The sequence below is a fragment of the Kogia breviceps genome, chromosome 5 (assembly GCF_026419965.1).
Source record: "Kogia breviceps isolate mKogBre1 chromosome 5, mKogBre1 haplotype 1, whole genome shotgun sequence".
In the NCBI taxonomy this organism is placed as follows: Eukaryota; Metazoa; Chordata; class Mammalia; order Artiodactyla; family Physeteridae; genus Kogia; species Kogia breviceps.
In genome coordinates this window covers 17,696,567-17,720,559 of record NC_081314.1, presented here as the reverse complement: position 1 = coordinate 17,720,559, position 23,993 = coordinate 17,696,567, and the positions used below count along the sequence as shown (strand labels likewise).

General features: G+C 35.5%; 1 protein-coding gene across 5 annotated transcripts in view; it reads right to left on the bottom strand.

Moving 5' to 3' along the window:
• STAG1 (STAG1 cohesin complex component) overlaps positions 1–23,993 on the bottom strand; it is a 455,106-nt gene that overhangs the window by 171,126 nt on the left and 259,987 nt on the right. For all 5 annotated transcript variants that reach the window (XM_059065085.2, XM_067033725.1, XM_067033728.1 and 2 more), the window contains one exon: positions 4,269–4,473. In XM_059065085.2, coding sequence (XP_058921068.1) covers positions 4,269–4,473 — 205 coding nt within the window. The remainder of the gene's footprint in view (positions 1–4,268; positions 4,474–23,993) is intronic.

The following is a 23,993-nucleotide window of genomic DNA, read 5'->3' as shown; positions in this document are numbered from 1 at the left end:
AAAAGAACAGAATCAATCACCATGCTATTATTAATAAAATTTTGTAGTCTTAATCCCCCTTTGTTCAAATTAGCATTTTCACTATAGAAGTGAGAGGTAGCCAGTATCAATCTATTTGTAACACAGAAAATTATGCAGGTGAGAAAATAGCAAAAAATAAAAAAGGTAAACCAACATTACTTATCTCGCCATGTAACAAAAATTTGAAGTCACCAACTTCTAACCTATTGGCATACATTTTAAAAACAAATGCCTAAGTATAATATAACTGTAAATGTAAAAAATAGATCCTTTGAGAGTAGAATTATCTTTATAATACCAAACAACACAGTGGTAAAACAAAGGAAAACCTACTTGTTTTTGAGCTGGAGGAGGAAAATATTTTTTCATGAAAATTCTATGAAACTGGGGAAAGAAAATATGGCCAGCCTCAGATCGTAAATCCACCAAAATAATAATGACAAAATACTACTTATATAAATTAAATCCACAAACTATGTTCTATTCTAATATGTCTGAGATAGCTACTTAGAAAAGCAACAAAGGCACTTAATTCTGAAGACACATCAGTAATGAAAACTTTACTACAGTGTAAAGCTTCTTTATTAAGATGACTCAGACATATAGGAGAGTATGCTTTACAATTCCAATTAAAAAAATAGAAAAAAATAAGGAAAATATAATACAAAATGTAATTGCTAACACTCTGTTCAATTTAATGGTAAAAAGAATTCCAAAAAGAAGGGAGAAAGCACAGTTTACTGGAAAAATGAGACTACTTCTACCTGGAGAATAAACAAACCTGAAGAACTACAAAATGATGAAAATTTTAGTAAAAATGTGGCAAAAGTATACAATTAAATGCAATGCATAAACACTGACAACTGGGACATATTATTAACTAATAACAAGAAAATGGGATATTTGGAAAATAGATTAAAAGTACTATTGATAAGACCACTCTGATGATTTATGAAGCTCTAAAACTTATCTTGTCTGTACCCTACAAAACAACTAACCTGATTGTCTCTCTTCTCAGCTAAGATATAAGCAATGTCAAGGAGCATTTTATTCCAAAGCCGATAATCATATCTGGCCATAACTGCCTTGTAACTGTCCATGCACATAGTCTTTGAAGCAGAGGATTAAATGTTCCTGCCCATTTTATCTAGTCCCCAAGATTTGTCCTGCAAAGTGAATAAAAATGATTATCTTTTAATCTACCCCTCATACACATACCATAAAAGAAAAAAAGGGAGGGGGTACCAGAGAAGAGGGCAAAGACGAAAAGAAAATAATCCTTGAAAAGATGGATAATTATTATCCAGCCTGGAATTAAGTTCTCAGCAAGATCTCTGTGCTTTGTTGAAGGGTAGGTGACTGATGTCTCACTTTTTATGCAACTGAGGTTTGGAAGACATGATCATTAATGTATACAGAGAAATTACAGTAATATTTTGAAATAAATTTGAGAATAAGTTGAAAAATAGGTTAGCTTTTAAAAAATAAGTATAAACATAACATTGATCTCCTATTTTTTCTTGATTTCTGATTTTTAAAAGTAATTAACAAATACAAATAGGCTAGATGATATAAAAAAAAGCTGAGGAGAAAACCAAATGGCATTTATCAGGCAGTTGTTTGTTTTTGGGTTTTTTTGTGGTATGCAGGCCTCTCACCATTGTGGCCTTTCCCGTTGCAGAACACAGGCCCCGGACGCACAGGCTCAGCGGCCATGGCTCATGGGCCTAGCCGCTCCACGGCACGTGGGATCTTCCCGGACTGGGGCATGAACCCGTGTCCCCTGCATCGGCAGGTGGATTCTCAACCACTGAGCCACCAGGGAAGCCCTATCAGGCACTTTTAAAAGCTATCACGATCACAGGTAAATTGTGAGAAAAGAAAGACAGAAAGGCACTGGAAGGAGAAGGGAGCAACTCAACTCAAAAGAAACAGAAGGAAAGCCATAATTAAAGTATGTTTAAGCACACATAAAATTAGCATGTATAGATTACCAAAGGGATAAATATACGAATAACAAGGTAATAATAAAAGTCACTGAAAATGGGCCAATGGAAAGAAGAGCTGAAATGGACCATCATGAAGTCAGTAAAATCCAGTAATATTTCATTTACATGGCAGTGAAGGACAAATGCAAATGAATTAAACTGCATTTTTCAGGAAATTGAAACATTTTAAAACTCAAAATATTCTGTATATTTCTATAATATACTATTCCTTCTCTTGTGTTCTTAAGTAGAGTATGTGGCATATATTTAGTCTTTTATATAAAATGCACACAGGTTTCTGGATTAAAGAGAGGTAGCTGGCCCCTACAGAGAAGCCCCAGATTGCTGTATCTTGATATCTGTAAGCAAATTTTTGACTTCTTTTTTGTTATAAATTATCGTTTCACAATTCTGTCAGGAGGACAGAATCTAACACTTGCCCTCTAATCTAACACTTGCTTCTCTTTCTCTCTTGGCATTGGGAAACTAGATAATAACTGTTTATGGCAGTAATTTTGGCTATTCATAAGTAACTTCTATCTTATGTTTAAGTTTTGTTGACTTCAAATCACTGCATTTACTATGCATCTGAAAACCAGCTAAACAGGAATTACTGTACATAGATAAAAGTAAGATGAAATGTAAACAAAATATAAAGAAAAGAAAAAAGCAAACATAAAGGGCAGAAGATTCTAAAAGTGATGAAATTAGAAAGAAAAATTGTATAGTATCAGATAACTTTTAAGTAATGAATAGTATATTTACAGTACCTTTTCAAAAAGTTACAACTGGGTACAAGATCTCTTTTTATTCCTAATAATGAGGAAGGGGATACTCTCAAAACACAGAATAAAATGTGTTTGATGTTTTTTCTATATAGAAAATTTTTTCAACAATAAATTGTGTGATTTTACCTTTTTAAAAAAGATAAAATTAAGTAAAAGATCTTCCTCTTTTCCCAGTGAGAAAAAGGACACCCTCAAAAGAATAACTGTGTGTCATGTTTGCTCCTCCATATAGAACTGCAACTAAGGGAATAATGGACACTAATAATATGGATTAACCACATTAAGGAAGGAAAAAGGAGTGGAAAAAAATATGGATAACTCTATATAAAATTATCACATTGGCTTTAGGCAACAGGTTAAACCAGAAAATGATAAAATTTTAAATCCAGAGTTTGCAATGTGTAGTCCCCAAAGTACCAGTGTCAGCATCAGCTAGAAACCTGTTAAACTCGGGGGCAAGGCCACACAATCTGTTTCAGTAAGGCCTGGAGGTGATTCTGATGCATGCTAAAGCTTAAGAATCAATGCATTCAATAAATTAGATAAATGAGAAATTTAAATTCAAGATGAAATGCAATTAATTAAATTAAATCTCATTTTTTGTCATGGTAATGTGCAACATGAATATAGCCAGAGTTATTGCTATTAAAAAGGATGTAATTTGGGAGTATTTAAATATATGTGTGTGTACATACACACACACACACACACTTTGTCTCTCTCTGTATTACAGGAGAAAAAGAACAATCATTTAGTCATTTTAGGTAAGCACAGTTAAAATCGTTGAGGAATTGAGAATGATGGCTAAATTAACAAAATTACCTTGTTACAGAAAAACCGAGGGGAAAAAGAACATACTTGACTCAGAATTTGTCTAGATAATTCTAAAATAAAAGCAAAAGTGAAAACTATAATCTGTCAGTTCTTCAGGACTCAGCCTACCTACCTGAACTGATTTTAGAGACATTACATTTAGGTTATTACAGCACTAGGAATAGAAAGAATGCCAGCTAGGTCACTATTACCTATTACAATTGGATGGAATTGTTTAAAAATACATATATATAAACAAAATTTACACATTTATGTATAATAACAATGAACTATGAAGCAATGTAATTAAGTAGAAAAAATACTATGAATTTGGAATTTCAACTATTATTCGGGTTTACCAAAGAACATGGCCTGGTGGACTCCTAAAATTTATTTGGTTATAAAACAAAAATGCAGGAAAATACATGTTCAGAAAGAGATTTGTTAACATTCACCAGAAAATTTCAACTTTCATTCTCAAGACTATCAACTGCCAGTTACTTAGGGAATACAAACTATTCATGTGAATTTTGGAGAAAAACTGTATATTTCAAGAGCAAAGTAATGAATTTAATATTTAATCTAAATAAAGCTTAACTAGAATAGAACATATATAACAAAACTAAATTGAAAAGGAAATAAAATGTTGGTTACTTACCAGCAAGGGTACTTGTATGTCTAAAAGCTCTGACCTGGGAGTCTGACAAACCAGTCAAAAGGGAGATTACTGTGTCCATCATATACTCATCATAAATTATGCTATACTGACACTGTCGAATCAGGACTCCAATAAATTCACAAAAGTTTGAACGAAATTTTTTCCACTGAGGTCCAGGCATGGTAAGGGGGTAATCACCACTGTCCTAAAAGGAATAAAAAAAAACATATTAAATATGACATCAAGTTTGATCAGTTTTTTTTCCTCCTACTGGAAAAGGAACATTTTTCTCAAAGTAGATATGGACAGAAATCAAGGGGCACAAGATGGCTTTCTCTTTTTTGCCTGTTTTGATCTTCGACAACTAAATAATTGTTAATGTGCTCAAAATTATTATTTACAACCAGTATTTAATCCATTATTCTAAGCCATTCATTTAAAATAATAGTTCCAGTTTTGCTGTACCTGCGTCCTAGCTGAGATAATTTAAAGTAGAAAACAAAAAAAGAATTGATGTTTAGACTAGAAAGGATACTTGCTACTCAATTCAGATCAAACTAATCATGATACCTGTGACATATAGCATATCTTTCAATTATTTTAAAGACACTTTAAAGAATTGACAGTTTCAAGAGTATAAGCACTTCACTAAGAAGTCCAAAAACAACTTTTCATATCTGAAACTGCAAACCTATTTCTTCCAATTTTACTATGAACTTTCAATTAGCTCTATTTTATGGAGTGAATTTATTAACTTTTCAAAGAAAAATATCTAGTTAGAAAAAAATCTAACACCAGATTGTGTTATCTTGTTTAAAACATGAAACTGACAGTTAAACCCAGCAGAGGTTTCCCACTCTAGCCTAAAACATTTTGGTGGAGGAATGGAAATTCACAAGGCAGAGAGTGAGAAATTCTGTGAACATAGTTATCTGTATACTCTCAATTTGTGGCTATTTGTCTTTTCTAGGCCAAACTGCTATTAGGAAAATTGGTTATAAATGAGGTCTTGAGCTCTGTTGGTGTCCCAGGAAAGAGAACTAGTGTGATACATAGAACAGCAAGAAATCCCAAGAGCAAGGAACAGAAAGCAGAGATAGGGAAGAGCTTGGCAGTCAGTCAAATACCCCCAAAGAAAGTTAATTTTGGCACTACATGAGTATTATGTGGGTTACTAAGCTCTATAGGACATCAAAAAGGAACTGAAGGGGCTGGCTGAATCCTCCCTGCTCTTTAGACTGGGGGTGTGGGAGCACAGACTGGAGAGGGTAGCAGGATGGAGAGGTGAGATGCTTCTCAAAGGTATCTCTGAAGGCTGCCTGCTGCTTCCACTTCACAAAAGCCCACCAGGGTAGAGCCTCTTTTGCTTTGTACCAACTGTGAAATTCAGCCATTTAGTGCTCACAACCAGATCTTGGCCCCAAGGAAAGTACAAAGAAAAGAATCTAACTAAACAGCCCCAACAACAAGAGGAAAGGAAGCCAGAAAAATCAGCATTTAGGAAAACCTAACTAAAAAATAAGTATACTTCAAAGATTCAAATGTAGCATAAAACAAAACAAAACTCTAGGGAACTGAAAAAGACACTTTTTTTGAGGTATAATTCACATATATAACATTAGTTCCAGGTACAAAATATAATGATTCAATATTTGCATATATTACAAAATAATCACCACAATAAGTGTAGTTGACATGTCACCATAAACAGTTACAAATTATTTTGCTTTTCTTGGGATGAGAGCTATTAAAATCTACACTTTTAGCAACTTTTCAATATGCAATACAGTATTCATAACTATAGTCACCATATTTTACATCCCCAGGACTTATTTATATTACAAGTGGAAGTTTCTACCTTTGTCCCACTTCACCCATTTTGCCTATTCCCCCTAACCCCTGGCAACCACTCTGTTCCCTGTACCTATGCACTCACTCAGTGTTCTTTTGTTGTTGTTATTTTCATTTCACATATAAGTGAGATCATATGGTATTTGTCTTTCTCTGACTTATTTCACTTAGTGTAATGCCCTCAAGGTCCACCCATGTTGTCACAAATGGCAAGACTTTCTTTTTAACAACTGAATACTATTCCTCTGTGTGTGTGTGTGCGCGCGCGCGCACGCGTACATACCACATTTTCTTCACCCATTCATCCACTGACGGACACTTAGGTTATTTCCATGTTTGGCTATTGTAAATAATGCTGCTATTAACATGAGGTTGCATATATCTAAAATACTTTATTTCTTAAAAAATTCAGTTGATGAACTGAAGTAAAGGATGGTTACTGATAGGAGATACATTAGTAGCATAGAAAACATTGCATAACACATATCAGAAAAAAAAAACATGTAAATGCTAGATGAGGCCTGTGGAAAAAACCTTTTAAAATGGACAAAGTAGGTTAGTACTACCTTTTAAACCTTCTGTCCTTTCTTTTTTTTTTTTTTTGCAGTACGCAGTCCTCTCTGTGTTGTGGTCTCTCCCGTTGCAGAGCAAAGGCTCCGGACACGCAGGCTCAGCGGCCATGGCTCACAGGCCCAGCCGCTCCGCGGCATGTGGGATCCTCCTGGACCAGGGCACGAACCCGCATCCCCTGCATCGGCAGGCAGATTCTCAATCACTGCGCCACCAGGGAAGCCCTGTCCTTTCTTTTTTCACTGATTTGGAACTCATATGTGGTGCTGATGCTCAACAGCCATTTTGCAACCATGAGGGGACAGTATGAAGATAAAGAATGGTACAGAGAGAGATGGAAAAAATGTAGGTCTTTGCTCTGTTGAGGTGTAGTATCAATACCAACCATGTTCTGTCTACTCCCAGATTAATTTTGTGTGAGACAAACTCCTGTGAATTCAAGCCACTGTTGGTCAGATTTTCTGTTACTAACAAACAAATCCATTCCTGTTATAGTAGAATTACAAGCAGTGGGAAAAGACGAATTATTCAGTAAATGACTTTGGTACAATACAACTGGTCTTTCATTAGAAAAAAATCAGATATGTATTGCACCATACACTAAAATAAATTCCTACTGAAATCAAAACTTAAAAATACTCAACCAAAAAAATAGCAGAAAACATGGAAGAATCTTTAACTGTAGTCATTTTTAAGTCTTTTGTCATTTATAGACAGTTCTGGGTATACTCTGACACTTTTGAAAGATGTTCCTATAAAAGGGTTTCATCTTCAAGGAATTCATGGAAAAGACTCTGACAAGTACAGGTTTCTGGTAACTGACTATACTGCTGAACTGAATGAATAAGCATTTTCAGAACTCTAATGGAAAACTGATGAATTCATAAAAGTGCTAAAAAAAGATCAAGATGAAAAAAATATTAATTACATGGGACTGAGTGAACTGATGAGGATGATTATAATTTTTGTGACTTTCTGTTTGAATAAAAAAAAAAATTCGGGCTTCCCTGGTGGCGCAGTGGTTGAGAGTCCGCCTGCTGATGCAGGGGACACAGGTTTGTGCCCTGGTCCGGGAAGATCCAACATGCCGCGGAGCGGCTCGGCCCGTGAGCCATGGCTGCTGAGCCTGTGCTCCGCAATGGGAGAGGCCACAACAGTGACAGGCCCGTGTACCATAAAAAAAAAAAAAAAAAAAAAAAAAAAAAAAATCCACAAGGACTCAGAGGCAAAAATATACAAATCAATTTTCACTGCAAAGTAAAGGAGCTCTTACAGTGGAGGATTACTGGACTGAATGTCAATATTATGACACAGTATGAGTGTTTCGTGTTTGGTAGTTACAATCATTGTTGCTTTTGTTGTGGTCATCCATTTACAATGCTTGGTGACAGTTTATCTCTTGTAAAAATAACATACAGTGTGTGTGTGTACGTGTGTGTGGAGAAAAAAAAAAAAACATGGAAGAGAGCCCCTCCCATCAAGCCTCTTAGCCTCATCCACCAGAGGGCAGGCAGCAGAAGCAAGAAGAATTACAATCCTGCAGTCTGTAGAACAAAAACCACATTCGCAGAAAGACAGACAAGATGAAAAGGCAGAGGGCTATGTACCAGATAAAGGAACAAGATAAAACCCCATAAAAACAACTAAATGAAGTGGAGACAAGCAACCTTCCAGAAAAAGAATTCAGAATAATGACAGTGAAGATGATCCAGGACCTCGGAAAAAGAATGGAGGCAAAGATCGAATGGAGGCAAAGAGTAAGAAGATGCAAGAAATGTTTAACAAAGACCTAGAAGAATTAAAGAACAAACAAACAGAGATGAACAATACAATAACTGAAATGAAAACTACACTAGAAGGAATCAATAGCAGAATAACTGAGGCAGAAGTACGGATAAGTGACCTGAAAGACAGGATGGTGGATTCACTGCTGCGGAACAGAATAAAAAAAAAAGAATGAAAAGAAATGAAGAGAGCCTAAGAGACCTCTAGGACGACATTACACGCAACAACATTCTCATTATAGGGGTCCCAGAAGGAGAAGAGAGAAAGAGAGGACCCGTGAAAATATTTGAAGAGATTATAGTCGAAAACTTCCCTAACATGGGAAAGGCAACAGCCACCCAAGTCAGAAAGCGCAGTGAATCCCATATGAGATAAACCCAAGAAGAAACACACTGAGACACATAGTAATCAAATTGGCAAAAATTAAAGACAAAGAAAAAGTATTGAAAGCAGCAAGGGAAAAATGACAAATAACATAAAAGAGAACTCCCATAAGGTTAACAGCTGATTTCTCAGCAGAAACTCTACAAGCCAGAAGGGAGTGGCATGATATACTTAAAGTGATTAAAGGGAAGAACTTACAACCAAGATTACTCTATGCAGCAAGGATCTCATTCAGATTCGATGTAGAAATCAAAAGCTTTACAGACAAGCAAAAGCTAAGAGAATTCAGCACCACCAAACCAGCTCTACAACAAATGCTAAAGGAACTTCTCTAAGTGGGAACAGAAGAGAAGAAAAGGACCTACAAAAGCAAACCCAAAACAATTAAGAAAATGGTCATAGGAACATACATATCGATAATTACCTTAAACATGAATGGATTAAATGTTCTAACCAAAAGACACAGGCTCACTGAATGGATACAAAAACAAGACCCATATATATGCTGTCTACAGGAGACCCACTTCAGACCTAGGGACACATACAGACTGAAAGTGAGGGGATGGAAAAAGACATTCCATGAAAATGGAAATCAGAAGAAAGCTGGAGTAGCTATACTCATATCAGATAAAACAGACTTTAAAGAATGGTACAAGAGACAAGGAAGGACACTACATAATGATCAAGGGATCAATCCAAGAAGAAGATATAACAATTATAAATATATATGCACCCAACATAGGAGCACCTCAATACATAAGTCAACTGCTAACAGCTATAAAAGAAGACATTGACAGTAACACAATAACAGTGGGGGACTTTAACATCTCACTTACACCAATGGACAGATCATCCAAAATGAAAATATATAAGGAAACAGAAGCTTTAAATGACACAACAGACCAGACGGATTTCACTGATATTTATAGGACATTCCAACCAAAAACAGCAGATTACACTTTCTTCTCAAGTGCGCACGGAACATTATCCAGGATAGATCACATCTTGGATCACATATCAAGCCTCAGTAAATTTAAGAAAATTGAAATCATATCAAGCATCTTTTCTGACCACAACGCTATGAGATTAGAAATGAATTATAGGGAAAAAAACGTAAAAAACACAAAAACATGGAGGCTACACAATACATTACTAAATAACCAAGGGATCACTGAAGAAATCAGAGGAAATCAAAAACTACCTAGAGACAAATGACAATGAAAACACGATGATCCAAAACCTATGGGATGCAGCAAAAGCAGTTCTAAGAGGGATGTCTATAGCAATACAATCCTACCTCAAGAAACAAGAAAAATCTCAAATAAACAATCTAAACTTACACCTAAAGGAACTAGAGAAAGAAGAACAAACAAAACTCAAAGTTAGCAGAAGGAAAGAATTCATAAAGATCAGAACATAAATAAATGAAATAGAAACAAAGAAAACAATAGCAAAGATCAATAAAACTAAAAGCTGGTTCTGTGAAAAGATAAACAAAATGGATAAACCATTAGCCAGTCTCATCAAAGAAAAGAGGGAGAGGACTCAAATCAATAAAATTAGAAATGAAAAAGAAGAAGTTACAACAGACACCACAGAAATACAAAGCATCCTAAGAGACTACTACAAGCAACTCTATGCCAATAAAATGGACAACCTGGAAGAAATGGACAAATTCTTAGAAAGGTATAACCTTCCAAGACTGAACCAGGAAGAAACAGAAAACATGAACATACCCATCACAAGTAATGAAATTGAAACTGTGATTAAAAATCTTCCAACAAACAAAAGTCCAGGAACAGATAGCTTCACAGGTGAATTCTACCAAACATTTAGAGAAGAGTTAACACCCATCCTTCTTAAACTCTTCCAAAAAACTGCAGAGGAAGGAACACTCCCAAACTCATTCTATGAGGCCACCATCACTGTGATACCAAAACCAGACAAAGATACTACAAAAAAAGAAAATTACAGACCAATATCACTCATGAATATAGATGCAAAAATCCTCAACAAAATACTAGCAAACAGAATCCAAGAATACATTAAAAGGATCATACACCATGATCAAGTGGGATTTATCCCAGGGATGCAAGGATTCTTCAATATACACAAATCAACCAATGTGATACACCATATTAACAAACTGAAGAATCAAAACCATATGATCATCTCAATAAATGGAGAAAAAGCTTTTGACAAAATTCAACATCCATTTATGATAAAAACTCTCCATAAAGTGGGCATAGAGGGATTCCACCTCAACATAATAAAGGCCATATATGCAAACTCACAGCAAACATCATTCTCAATGGTGAAAAACTGAAAGCATTTCCTCTAAGATCAGGAATTAGACAAGGCTGTCCACTCTCACCACTATTATTCAACATAGTTTTGGAAGTCCTAGCCACGGAAATCAGAGAAGAAAAAGAAATAAAAGGAATACAAATTGCAAAGAAGAAGTAAAACTGTCACTGTTGGCAGATGACATGATACTATACATAGAAAATCCTAAAAATGCCACCAGAAAATTACTACAGCTAATCAATGAATTTGGGAAAGTTGCAGGATACAAAATTAATGCACAGAAATCTCTTGCATTCCTATACACTCATGATGAAAAATCTGAAAAAGAAATTATGGAAACACTCCCATTTACCAATGCAACAAAAAGAATAAAATACCTAGGAATAAACCTACGTAGGGAGACAAAAGACCTGTATGCAGAAAACTATAAGACACTGATGAAAGAAATTAAAGATGATACCAACAGATGGAGAGATATACCATGTTCTTGGATTGGAAGAATCAACATTGTGAAAGTGACTATACTACCCAAAGCAATCTACAGATTCAATGCAATCCCTATCAAACTGCCACTGGCATTTTTTACGGAACTAGAACAAATCATCTTAAAATTTGTATGGAGACACAAAAGACCCCGAATAGCCAAAGCAGTCTTGAGGGAAAAAAAATGGAGCTGGAGGAATCAGACTCCCTGACTTCAGACTATACTACAAAGCTACAGTAATCAAGACAATATGGTACTGGCAAAAAACCAGAAACATAGATCAATGGAACAACAGAGAAAGCCCAGAGATAAACCCACGCACCTATGGTCAACTAATCTATGACAAAGGAGGCAAAGATATACAATGGAGAAAAGACAGCCTCTTCAATAAGTGGTGCTGGGAAAACTGGACAGCTACATGTAAAACAATGAAATTAGAACACTCCCTAACACCATACACAAAAATAAACTCAAAATGGATTCGAGACCTAAATGTAAGACCAGACACTATAAAACTCTTAGAGGAAAACATAGGAAGAACACTCTTTGACATAAATCACAGCAAGATCTTTTTTGATCCACCTCCTAGAGTAATGGAAATAAAAACAAAAATAAACAAATGGGACCTAAAGAAACTTCAAAGCTTTTGCACAGCAAAGGAAACCATAAAAAGACAAAAAGACACAACCCTCAGAATGGGAGAAAATATTTGCAAACGAATCAATGGACAAAGGATTAATCTCCAAAATATATAAACAGCTCATGCAGTCAATATTAAAGAAACAAACAACCCAATCCAAAAATGGACAGGAGACCTAAGTACACATTTCTCCAAAGAAGACATACAGATGGCCAAGAAGCACATGAAAAGCTGCTCAACATCACCAATTATTAGAGAAATGCAAATCAAAGCTACAATGAGGTATCACCTCACACCAGTTAGAATGGGCATCATCAGGAAATCCACAAACAACAAATGCTGGAGAGGGTGTGGAGAAAAGGGAACCCTCGTGCACTGTTGGTGGGAATGTAAATTGATACAGCCACTATGGAGAACAGTATGGAGGTTCCTTATAAAACTAAAAATAGAATTACCATATGATCCAGTAATCCCACTACTGGGCATATACCCAGAGAAAATCATAATTCAAAAAGACACATGCACCCCAATGCTCATTGCAGCACTATTTACAATAGCCAGGTCATGGAAGCAACCTAAATGACCATTGGCAGACGAATGGATAAAGAAGTTGTGGTACATATATACAATGGAATATCACTCAGCCATAAAAAGGAACGAAACTGAGTCATTTGTTGAGACGTGGATGGATCTAGAGACTGTCATACAAAGTGAAGTAAGTCAGAAAGAGAAAAACAAATATCGTATATTAATGCATGTATGTGTAACCTAGAAAAATGGTACAGATGAACCGGTTTGCAGGGCAGAAGTTGAGACACAGATGTAGAGAACAAACGTATGGACACCAAGGGGGGAAAACCATGGTGGGGTGGGGATGGTGGTGTGCTGAATTGGGTGATTGGGATTGACATGTATACACTGATGTGTATAAAACTGATGACTAATTAGAATCTGTAGTATAAAAAAACAAACAAAAAAACAACTAATACTAAACTTTCTTTGGGTTATTTGTATGGAAATATGTTAACATAAATGTTTCAGACCTTACACGAAATTCCTAAAAATCTTATATGTTGTTGTGTAATGTTATGTCATAATTCTAGTTATTACTTTAAAATGTATATCTCAGAAATAAATAAAAAAAAAGAAAAAGGAAGAATAGTCTCAGAGTGGGGAAGTTTTTTTCTAAATAAAATTAAAAAGTCAGACATCATAAAGCATGAACAAATTCAATCAACATAAAAGTAATTTTTTAATATAAAAAAACACAACACTAAAAACAAAGTCAAAGGAGTAACAACAGAGTTTGGCTTCCAGTTAGAATATAGAAGGCTACAAACAATGAAAATAAGCTGAATCAACATTAAAAAATCATAGCTTTTCTTAAGCCCATCTTGAACTGAAGTAACCTGAATTCCAAAGAATGGTAAGTCTTACAAGAAAAGATGAGACATACAAACTTTGTCATCTGTGGCAGAACCAAGGAAGCAGAAGGTAAGGAGAAATCGGGCAAAATGTTAACAAATTGTCAAAGATCAAGTGTCAGTGTGGAATAAAAAGGAATTTGCACACGCTCCAAAGCTCTTTTTTGAGGTGACCACAGGTTTCAACCAGGTAATTAAAGCCTGAGACAGAAGCAAAGACAAAACCTGTATTAATGCAGGCCTACAGGGGATGATCCTCAATTGCTGGAAGAAAGGTAAAAAAGTCAGCTCACTTCTCCAGACCTTTCCTAAAAGTCAGAAACCTTAATCTGATGGGGGAGGATCAGTACACTGAGTCACACCACAGCTAGGAGAAGGGTAGAAGAAAAACTCCTTTAACTATGGGAGAGAGGGAGACAAAACACTGTCCTGGACTCTGAATCTTATACCAATACCAAACAGAGGTCTGCTGGCATTGGGAGATGGATAGGAAATTCCCACCCAAGGCCAACCACAGACATAGGCAAAGTTTAAGTGCCATAGGAAGGAGGGTCAGGAAAGCTGAGAAGGTCCTTAAGTAGCTCCAGCTACAGAAGACTTGCTTAAGATTTAGGCAGGACTAGGACAAAAGAGAATCCCCATGCCCTCATCATAGCACCAGGCAACAAGCCACACCACTCAAGAGTGTACAGCAGGAGTACTCTGTGGCACAGGAGTGCAGAGAGAGCTGAAAGCTAAGGGTGCAGCATAAACACTGAGAAAAAAAACCTCTGGTATCCTAAGCACAAGGCAACAGCAGCCTACAACTAGAAAAATCTGAAGCCTGTGGTATACTAAAGATAATGATAGCAATAATAGAACACACACCTAGCTCAATTCCTAACCACACTGAAAATGTATACTGTTTTGTCCCTTTTAATTTTTATATCATGTGCAAATATTGTGATTAAAAGGAAAAACATTTTGGGAAAAGGAAAATCTCCCGTATCTACCTCAAAAGGCAGTTTCTTGCCTTACTCTGATACTAGTTATAAATTTCTTCCTGTTATATACACTTATACATGCCATGTAAAAAGAACAGTCTAGTTAATGATGGACAGTAGGGTAATGAAAACTAGCATCCTTCACAAAGCAGTAATTTCTTTTCTCAATATAGCTAAGAAAATGAAATAAAAAATGAAGACAATAAGCCAGTAGCCTAAATGGCTTATCCACACTAATATTTAGGTTCTTTGAGGACAGTCTTATTATAATGCTTTGCATAAGAAATGTATTGATAAACTAATGAAAAGGTAAACCATATCAAATAAGTCACAGGTATAGAAAAGCAGAAAGAAACTTAGGGTAGGAAGAATATCAGGCAGAAATATGCAAGAAGGATAACATAGAGCAAACCAAAAAGGTCCAGTAAGAAAGCAATTCCTCTAAGTATGTTCAGAAGAATAGAAGGGTAGAAATCTACAGCAAAATATAACATAATATAGCTAGTATTCATATGGTATGTGCTTTCACATATATGATGTTATACTATCTATACACTGTGGTGACTCAGTATGTATAAATATGAGAAAAATAAGTTCTAAAGAACCTGTCCTACATCATAGAGCTACAGGGTTCTGGTTCTGGGATTGTAAAATCCATGTATTCTCTACAATGGAGCTTCACCTGGTTTACTCCAGTAACCTTGGAGGACAGAAAGGTTATCTAGTGAATATTCTTCCATGGGAGGAACACTTTGTTTCTGCTTCCAAACGGAGAGACAAGAAATTAATGAAGAAGTCTATTTTGGAAGTTTTGGGAACACTGATGAGGGGTGGGATAAAGGGTGTCAAGCTTCAGAGACAAGAGCCAACAACAAAAACTAGAAGACTGAGAGCCTCTGACTGGGATTAGAATAACCATCTTATAAGAGGTCCACTGCAAGGTAGAGCTCATGCAGCTAACAGAGGTAGAAGGCTAACTGCCTAATTCCTAAGCAGTTGATATTTGGGAACCCAATGTGGTCACAAACCATAGATATCTAAAGAGATAAAACACTCTCTAGGAATAAATCCAAGAGGCTTGATTTTTAACCCACCTGATGGGCAATGTCACAAAAAAAGTTACCTATTTTTGGTGAAACATGGCTTTTGGTTCCCTAATTTCAATAGACTTACCCAAAAATATATACCACTATTGCTTGCAAACACTTCTTTGAAGAAACTAAACATCCACCCAAACATCTACCTGCCCATTTATCTATTCATACATTCGTTAAGCAACAAATATGCTCCGGCACTACACCAGGTCCTTGGGCACATAAAGATGAGCAGAACAAGGGTCTTCTTCTAAGAATCTCTATTTTTTTTCCAGCTTTTTTGAGATATAATTGATATATGACATCGTATAATCTTAAGGTATACAACATGTCAATTTAATACACATGTATTGCAAACTGATTACCATCACTGCATTAGCTAACACCTCCATCCCATCACATTGCTTTTTTTTTTTTTTCTTTTTTTGGTGAGAACATTTAAGGTCTACTCTCTTAGCAAGTCTTAGTATGTAATACGTACTACTGCTGTACCTTAGATCACCAGAACTTATTCATCTTATAAATGGAAATTTATACTCTTTGACCAACTTCTCCCCATTTCTCCCATCCCCTAAAGAAACTCTATTTTAATTGAGAAGATGAACACGTAAAAAAATAGTTAAGTGAATTAAATAAAATGACAGGAACTTGACAAGTGTACGTAGTACTTAGAAAGGAGTGTCAATTCTCTGCAGAACCAACTGGGAAGGGGAAACAGGGTCAACAGCATTCTAGGCAGTAGCATTAGTGAAGGCCTATAAACAAAGGTACAACAATGGGAGCACAGAGCTACTTTAAGTTTGGAATCTAAAACAGATTTTGTAACCAAGAAGAAAGATGGGGCTGGATCAAAAAAGGCTTAGTAAGTCAAACTTTATTCTAGAGACAGTAGATGGTCACTGAAGGATTTTCATCAACAGCTATGAGTTATAAAAAAATATTTCTGGTTCCAATATGGAAAATAGAAGAAAAGGTGAAAGAAATGGAGCAAAGGTGACTTACCACTGCAGTCAATCCAAAAACAGAAGGGTGAGGGCAGAGACAGTTTAAGATAATAACAATAATGATAGACGAAATGGCAGGGACATGATAAATATTCAAATGTTAAAGAAATGAAATCTACTGAAGTAAGTGACTGATGGACAAAAATGACTTCTGTTTCTGGTGTGGTCATCTGGGTGGGTTTATTCACAACAGGAAGCAAAGAATTCTTTTCCCCCCGACTCCTGTAGGAGGCATAACTCTTTGTTTAAGAATGCCTAATTAGGACTTCCCTGGTGGCGCAGTGATTAAGAATCTGCCTGCCAATGCAGGGGACACGGGTTCGAGACTGGTCTGGGAAGATCCCACATACCGCAGAGCAACTAAGCCCATGTAACACAACTACTGAGCCTGTGCCCTAGAGCCCAAGAGCCACAAGTACTGAGCCCATGCGCTGCAACTACTGAAGCCCACGTGCCTAGAGTCCGTGCTCCACAACAAGAGAAGTCACCACAATGAGAAGCCCGCGCACTGCAATGAAGAGTAGCCCCCACCTGCTGAAACGAGAAAGCCTGCGCAGCAACGCAGACCCAATGCAGCCAAAAATAAATTTTTTAAAAAAAGAATGCCTAATTAGTATGTCCCAATAGAAGAGACTGGCGTCCTTTAATTCATAAATGATTGATGCAGAATATCCTATTTCCAGACCTCAGGCCACAGTGGTATCTACATTCAAAATAAACACAAAATTTCAGGAACACATCGTCAACAGATACCAAAACCTTTAAGTGGCAAGTTGACATAAGCAGAATGTTAATAAAATGCCAAATAACTGGAGACTTGAAAAGGGAAAAGTAGTTTTACAAAAATTCAATAGTTATCACCTTAAACTACTGATCAGTATTAGCATCACTAATAAGTGGACAACCTGACATTATGGAGCTAGCTACTGTGACAAAATATAAAGTACACAGCATCACCTATGAAATTATCTTGCCAAAAAATGTAAATGTAACCTAATGAAGTCATTAGACCTAACTTTCAAGTACAAAATACAGGAGATATAGGGGTAAGTTAAATGATACAATGAGGGGAAAAAAAAAAAAGATAAATAAAAATGTGAGGCTGTCATCAAAAGTTAATGTGATACAAATAAACAACGAAAAAAAGTGGGAGAACTGCTTCGTATTTCAAAAAAGTCCTGAAAATACAACAATCAAAGGTGATATGTAGGGACTTCCCTGGTGGTGCAGTGGTTAAGGATCCTCCTGCCAATGCAGGGGAAACGGGTTAGATCCCTGGGCTGGGACGATCCCACATGCTGCAGAGCAACTAAGCCCGTGGGCCACAACTACTGACCCTGTGCTCTAGAGCCTGTGCTCTGCAACAAGAGAAGCCACTGCAATGAGAAGTCTGTGCACAGCAATGAAGAGCAGTCCCCGCTCACTGCAACTAGAGAAAGCGCAGGTGCAGCAACAAAAACCCAAAGCAGCCAAAAAATAAATTAATTAATTTTTAAAAATGCAATATGTAAATTGGTGTGCTTTACTTCTCTGTTGTCTCTCTAATATCCTAGGTATGCTTCTACCAAGGGACCATTTGCCTTTGTTGTTTTCTCTTCCCCCGGATATATGCATAGATGCTCCATCACCTCCTTCAAGTCTTTATTTAAGGTCACACTCTTACAGGGTTTTCCTGACCATCCTATTTAAAATAATCCTTCTCGGCCTTCCCTGGTGGCGCAGTGGTTGAGAATCCGCCTGCCGATGCAGGGGACACGGGTTCGTGCCCCGGTCCGGGAAGATCCCACATGCCGTGCAGCGGCTGGGCCCGTGAGCCATGGCCGCTGAGCCTGCGCGTCCGGAGCCTGTGCTCCGCAATGGGAGAGGCCACAACAGTGAGAGGCCCGCGTATCGCAAAAAAAAAAAATCCTTCTCTTCCCAATTTCTTCATTTTTCTCTGTTTTATTATTTTGCATAGAATTTATTATTTGTCATACAATAATAGTTTGCCTATGTATGTTATTCATTAGTTTTTCCCCCAAACTAAAATGTAAATCCCAGGAGGGCTGGGATTTTCGCTTGGTTTATTCAGTGCTATAGCCTCCATGCTTGGAATGGTTAACAGACAGTCAAGTATTTCTTGGTCAAATGAATGAATCACCACAAAAACAATACTGTCAAAATGGGCCTAAAATAACGGTAAAAGCATATCTACATGATCCCTACAGATATTTTTTTCCTTAATCATAGACGTTGACAATCTGTGTTTCTTTAGGCACAGACGGAAATGAGGAAAATAGGTAAAGTCAAACCAGCAATGGGACTACCAATATCACTCCTTTTAAATATATCCTAGTCCTAATTGACATCAATTATTTACATGAAGTGCAACCAAATGTCTGGCCTCTACTCTCAACCATGCATCTTCACAAACATTTCATGAAGAGTGGTAAATGATTAATGGGTTTATAAGAAAAAAATGTTTACAAAATTCAAGACATTGATTACCTCTGAGGTGAAGCATCTTAGTAGTATTAGTAATATTTCAGTTCTTAAGCAGGGGGGTGGGAGATTTACATATATTACATGTTACATACATTCTTTCATATGTAGCAAATGACATGTAATTTTTAAGTGGGTGCATTAAAGTATTTGAAATTATCCACATTAACATCTTCGAGCTCCTAAAACCACTAGAAGAAATCCCAAATTCTGGGGTACAATTACCTGAATTATCACAATGTTACAGGCCTTGTTTAACATCTGTTAATTTACATATCACAGTGATTAGTAGAGTTTTTCATTTTAATTTTTCCTCAGAAAGTCAGAATGCATAATAACTGTGTGTCAGGGGAACAAAGAAAAGGATATACTTCTTATCTTTGGAAAGATACAGTAGAAAACATTTTTATGAAACAAAACTGAGTGGCTTACATAAATTTTATCATTAAATATATCCTTTGAACTTCTAAAATAAGTCCTATTGTACATTTAAAAACAACCAAAAAATAACTATAAAGATTAATTATTTAGATAGATTATTTTGGCTGACTGCCATGATGCATTTAAAGAAAAATTGCTCTTTACTATCAGACCTCTGTGAATTAAGCCCAAACTAATTTCCAATTTTGGCAAAACCTCAGATTTTTTTAAAGTATCAGGAAATTCACTTGGCCCACAGAGACATATGTACACCAATTAAGAAACAATATAAAAATACATTTGGAAAGAACAATTTTACAAATCAATTCAACAAAAATGTCACTATAATCTTACCTCTATCTCTAGCATTTATCTAGGACACTGTCTCATGTGCTTAGGAGGAAAACAATGTTTTTGGACATGGCTCATTTATTAGTATTAAATCCAATCTCCTTAGTCTAGTCTACAAGGTTATTATTTACTCTCTCCAGCTTTGTATCTCGCTGTTCCTTCTATACATCCCAAACTCCATCTTCTCTATAAGCTCCTTCCTGGTTTTACTGCTGAACTTCGATTTATCTTTGAAAATCTAATTTCACACCTAAATAATCTGTGAAGCACTCACACCTCAGATAACAAACTCATCCTTTGGGTTCTCAATGGGTCTTATATTCCTTAACTATTGAACTTGTCAAGGTATTACTGCTATTAGTTTACAAAGTTCTTTCCTCATTTAGAACATGAACTCACTGTCTAGAGCTATAACTCTGTTGATCTCTAAATATATAGTTCCTAACTAAAAACTGGACATACATTAAGTATTCAATAAATGTATACTGAACAAATAATTTAAAAAATGAATCCCATATAAATAAGTTTGAAAGATCAAACAGTTCATTTATTTAACACTTGTTAAAATAGAAAATGCAATAAATGTGTATCATTTATGTCACAGTAAAATAATGTTTTTGTAGGTATGTTTTAAAACTGAAGGACACAATGCTTGAAATTACCATGAGGTAATTATAACCTCAATATACAGTTGATTATGACTAATCCAGATGGGGAGTTAATCTACTCCCCACTGATACAAATGTTATTGTTGAGTTATACTTGGGTTTATGACTATCTCATTTAAGCATTTCTCATAATAAGAGTAATGCCTCAGAAAACTCAATCTAAAAAGATTTAATATTAATCAACAGAATATAACCAGTCCTTTAAAAAATACTAGTTTAATTCCATAACTCATTCAGTCAGTCCTAAGATACTACTGGTAATAAAAACCACCAGAAATTTATTATATGACTGAAGGTGTGAGTGGAAAGAGCACAACTATTACTTGAGTACCCTTCCCCAGCTACTTCAGATTATACACTTAAGAGTTATATACCAGGCAGAATACAGTAGTGGCTATCAGTATGAACTTAGTAGCTAGATTATCTGCGTACAATTCCTGGCTTTGCCATTTACTAGTTGTGTGACCTCAGGAAAGTTTCTTAACCCTTTTTGCCTCAATTTTCTCATCTGTGAAAAGGTGGTAACAATAATATAGAAGACAGACCTCATAAAAATGTTGAGAATTACACATATGTAAAGTACTTACAATGGTGCCTGGCACATAGTAAATATGATATCTGTATTTGCTACTATTACTGTTCAACATATTTCCTCCTAGCTCCAATACATTACACTGCAAGCTTCACAGCTGTAATAACTATTTCCTGTCTTACACCTTTTCACATTACAAACTGGTTATAATTTCTTGAGTTTTCATTAGTTTTCTACATGATTACTCCTTTGTCTTGGCATTTTTCATATCCAACTTTGCTTCCTTTCTTTAATATTCTGTTTATCTTCCTCAACTTGGAGTAGTCTCCAAAGTGATACAGACAACACAAACTGAGAGGTGCACTGCAAAAAATATTAGAACTTCTATTTTTATCTAAAAATCAGAAACAAGATATTTAAATATAGAGATTGGTATGCCCTCGCTAGGTTCATGTTTCAGATTGTTCTTTGTCACAGATGGTATTTGGGGTATCCCAGGAGAATAAGAATAGATCAGTGCTCTAAAGGATTGACATTAGAAATGGAACTCTTGACTGGTTTGTTCATTTTGTAAGTTACTTATGACCACTGAAACAGATTTATGATTTATACTATTTATTTTTAACTCTTCACAAAATGGAAATGCACAGATTTCTAGAGAAAACAGACACAAAAACAAATATCTGAATATGTAATCACAAGTGAATAACAGAAATGAGGAGGCACTGACACTTCTTGCACAAGCTTTTCTTAGACCACTGATGACGAGCTAAAGACATTCGTCATTAGAAACTGACTTACTCATACGTGCAATTAATTCTATAAATATATATATACGCTTCAATAGACACTAAACGTTAATATACAAGGACTACACACTCAGTCTACTGATAAAAGGATGAAAAGAAAATAAAACTTTATTTTTATTTACTAGGTATTTAGGAAATAAACTAAGTTCAGAACTAAGAAAGTGCAACAATCGCCAAGCAGCAACTTCTTAAGCACTTTCCTTACAAGAACTTAAGCCTTTTGAGAAAAAGTATGGGGAAGAGGGAGACATGGACAGAATAATTTAGTCTTTCCATAAGTTTTCACTATTAGGAATTTAGGCTAAAAATGCTTTACTGATGGAATGTACAATCAAAAATATTTAGAGACTTTAATTTGGGACTAGAAGTAAATTCAGCTTTACTCTACCACATTTTGGCATCTCTTTAAATTTTCTCAGTTTATACTATTTAACCATTTTTACATTTCATAATATTTTTAATCCTTTAACAACTGTTCAAATGGATAAGCAAATGAAAAGTTCTATACTTAAGGTTAAATAAACGAATTCACAGAAGCACGTATGATTAGAAATGAGAAGAGAAAAAAGCTACAAGATTAAGTCATATCATTATAAAAGAGCACAATAAAGAAAATTTCTATTTATAATTGTGAGCAGAGCAAAACAAAATAACAGACAAGAATGAAAGGCACTAAGTGAATACAGTTGACTCGTGAACAATACAGGCTTGAACTCTGCAAATCCACACAAATTTTTTCAATCAATATACTGGGAAAATTTTGTAGATTTGCGAAGATTTGAAAAAACTCGCAAACCACATAGCCTGCCTAATAAAAAAAGATTAAGAAAAACAGGAATGTCATGAATACCATTTATTTTATCACAACCATAAAATATACATAAATTATAAAAAGTTAAAATGTATCAAAACTTACCCACACAAACACTTACAGACTGTCACATGGCGCCATTTGCAGTTGGGAGAAATGTAAACAAACGTAAAAATGCAATATTAAAACATAACTGTGTAAAATTAACTACAGTACATACTGTATTGCTGTTATAATTTTGTAGCCACTTCCCGTTCCTATTTTTAGTGAGCACCGGCTTACAATGCTATTTGACACTAATCATCTCCACGTAAGCAGTTTATTTCTTCAGTAAATTGCATAATTGCAGTAAAAAGTGATCTCTTGAGGTTCTTGCATATTTAACATATTTAGTGCAATACTGTAAACCTTAAATAATACCATGGGACCCACATGAAGTGCTACTAATGATGATGAAAATGCTCCCCCAAAGCAGAGAAAAGTCATAACATTACAAGAAAAAGTCGAGTTGCTTGATATGTGCCATAGATTAAGGTCTGCAGCTGTGGCTGTCCACCATTTCAAAATAAATGAATCCAGCATAATGACCATTTTAAAAAGAAAAGAAAATTCGTGAAGTCATCACTAGCTACACCAGCAGGCATGAAAACCTTGCACTTTTCTGATATATCTTTTTATTTCATATTAAATCCAGTTCTTATGTTGGTGCTGGACTGCTTGAAGAAAGGAATACCTATAGACTCTAATATGAGTGGAGGAAACGCAGTCATTATATGAAAACTCAAAGCAAATGCAAGGTAAAGGGTCTAAAGCTGGAGAATTTAATGCCTGCAAGTGATGGTTTGATAATTTTAGAAAAAGGGTTTGCTTTAAAAAATGTCAAGATAACGGGCAAAGAAAATTCTGCTGACCAAGAGGCAGCAGACAACTTCCAAGTTGCCATTAAGAAAATCATTGAGTAGAAAGGATATCTGCCTAAAAAGGTTTTTATTTTTTATATTTTTTATTGAAATATACTTGATTTCCAATGTTGTGTTAGTTTCAGGTGTACAGCAAAATGATTCCAGTATATATATTTATATATATTTATATATGTAAATATACTTGCATTTATTATTTTTATATAT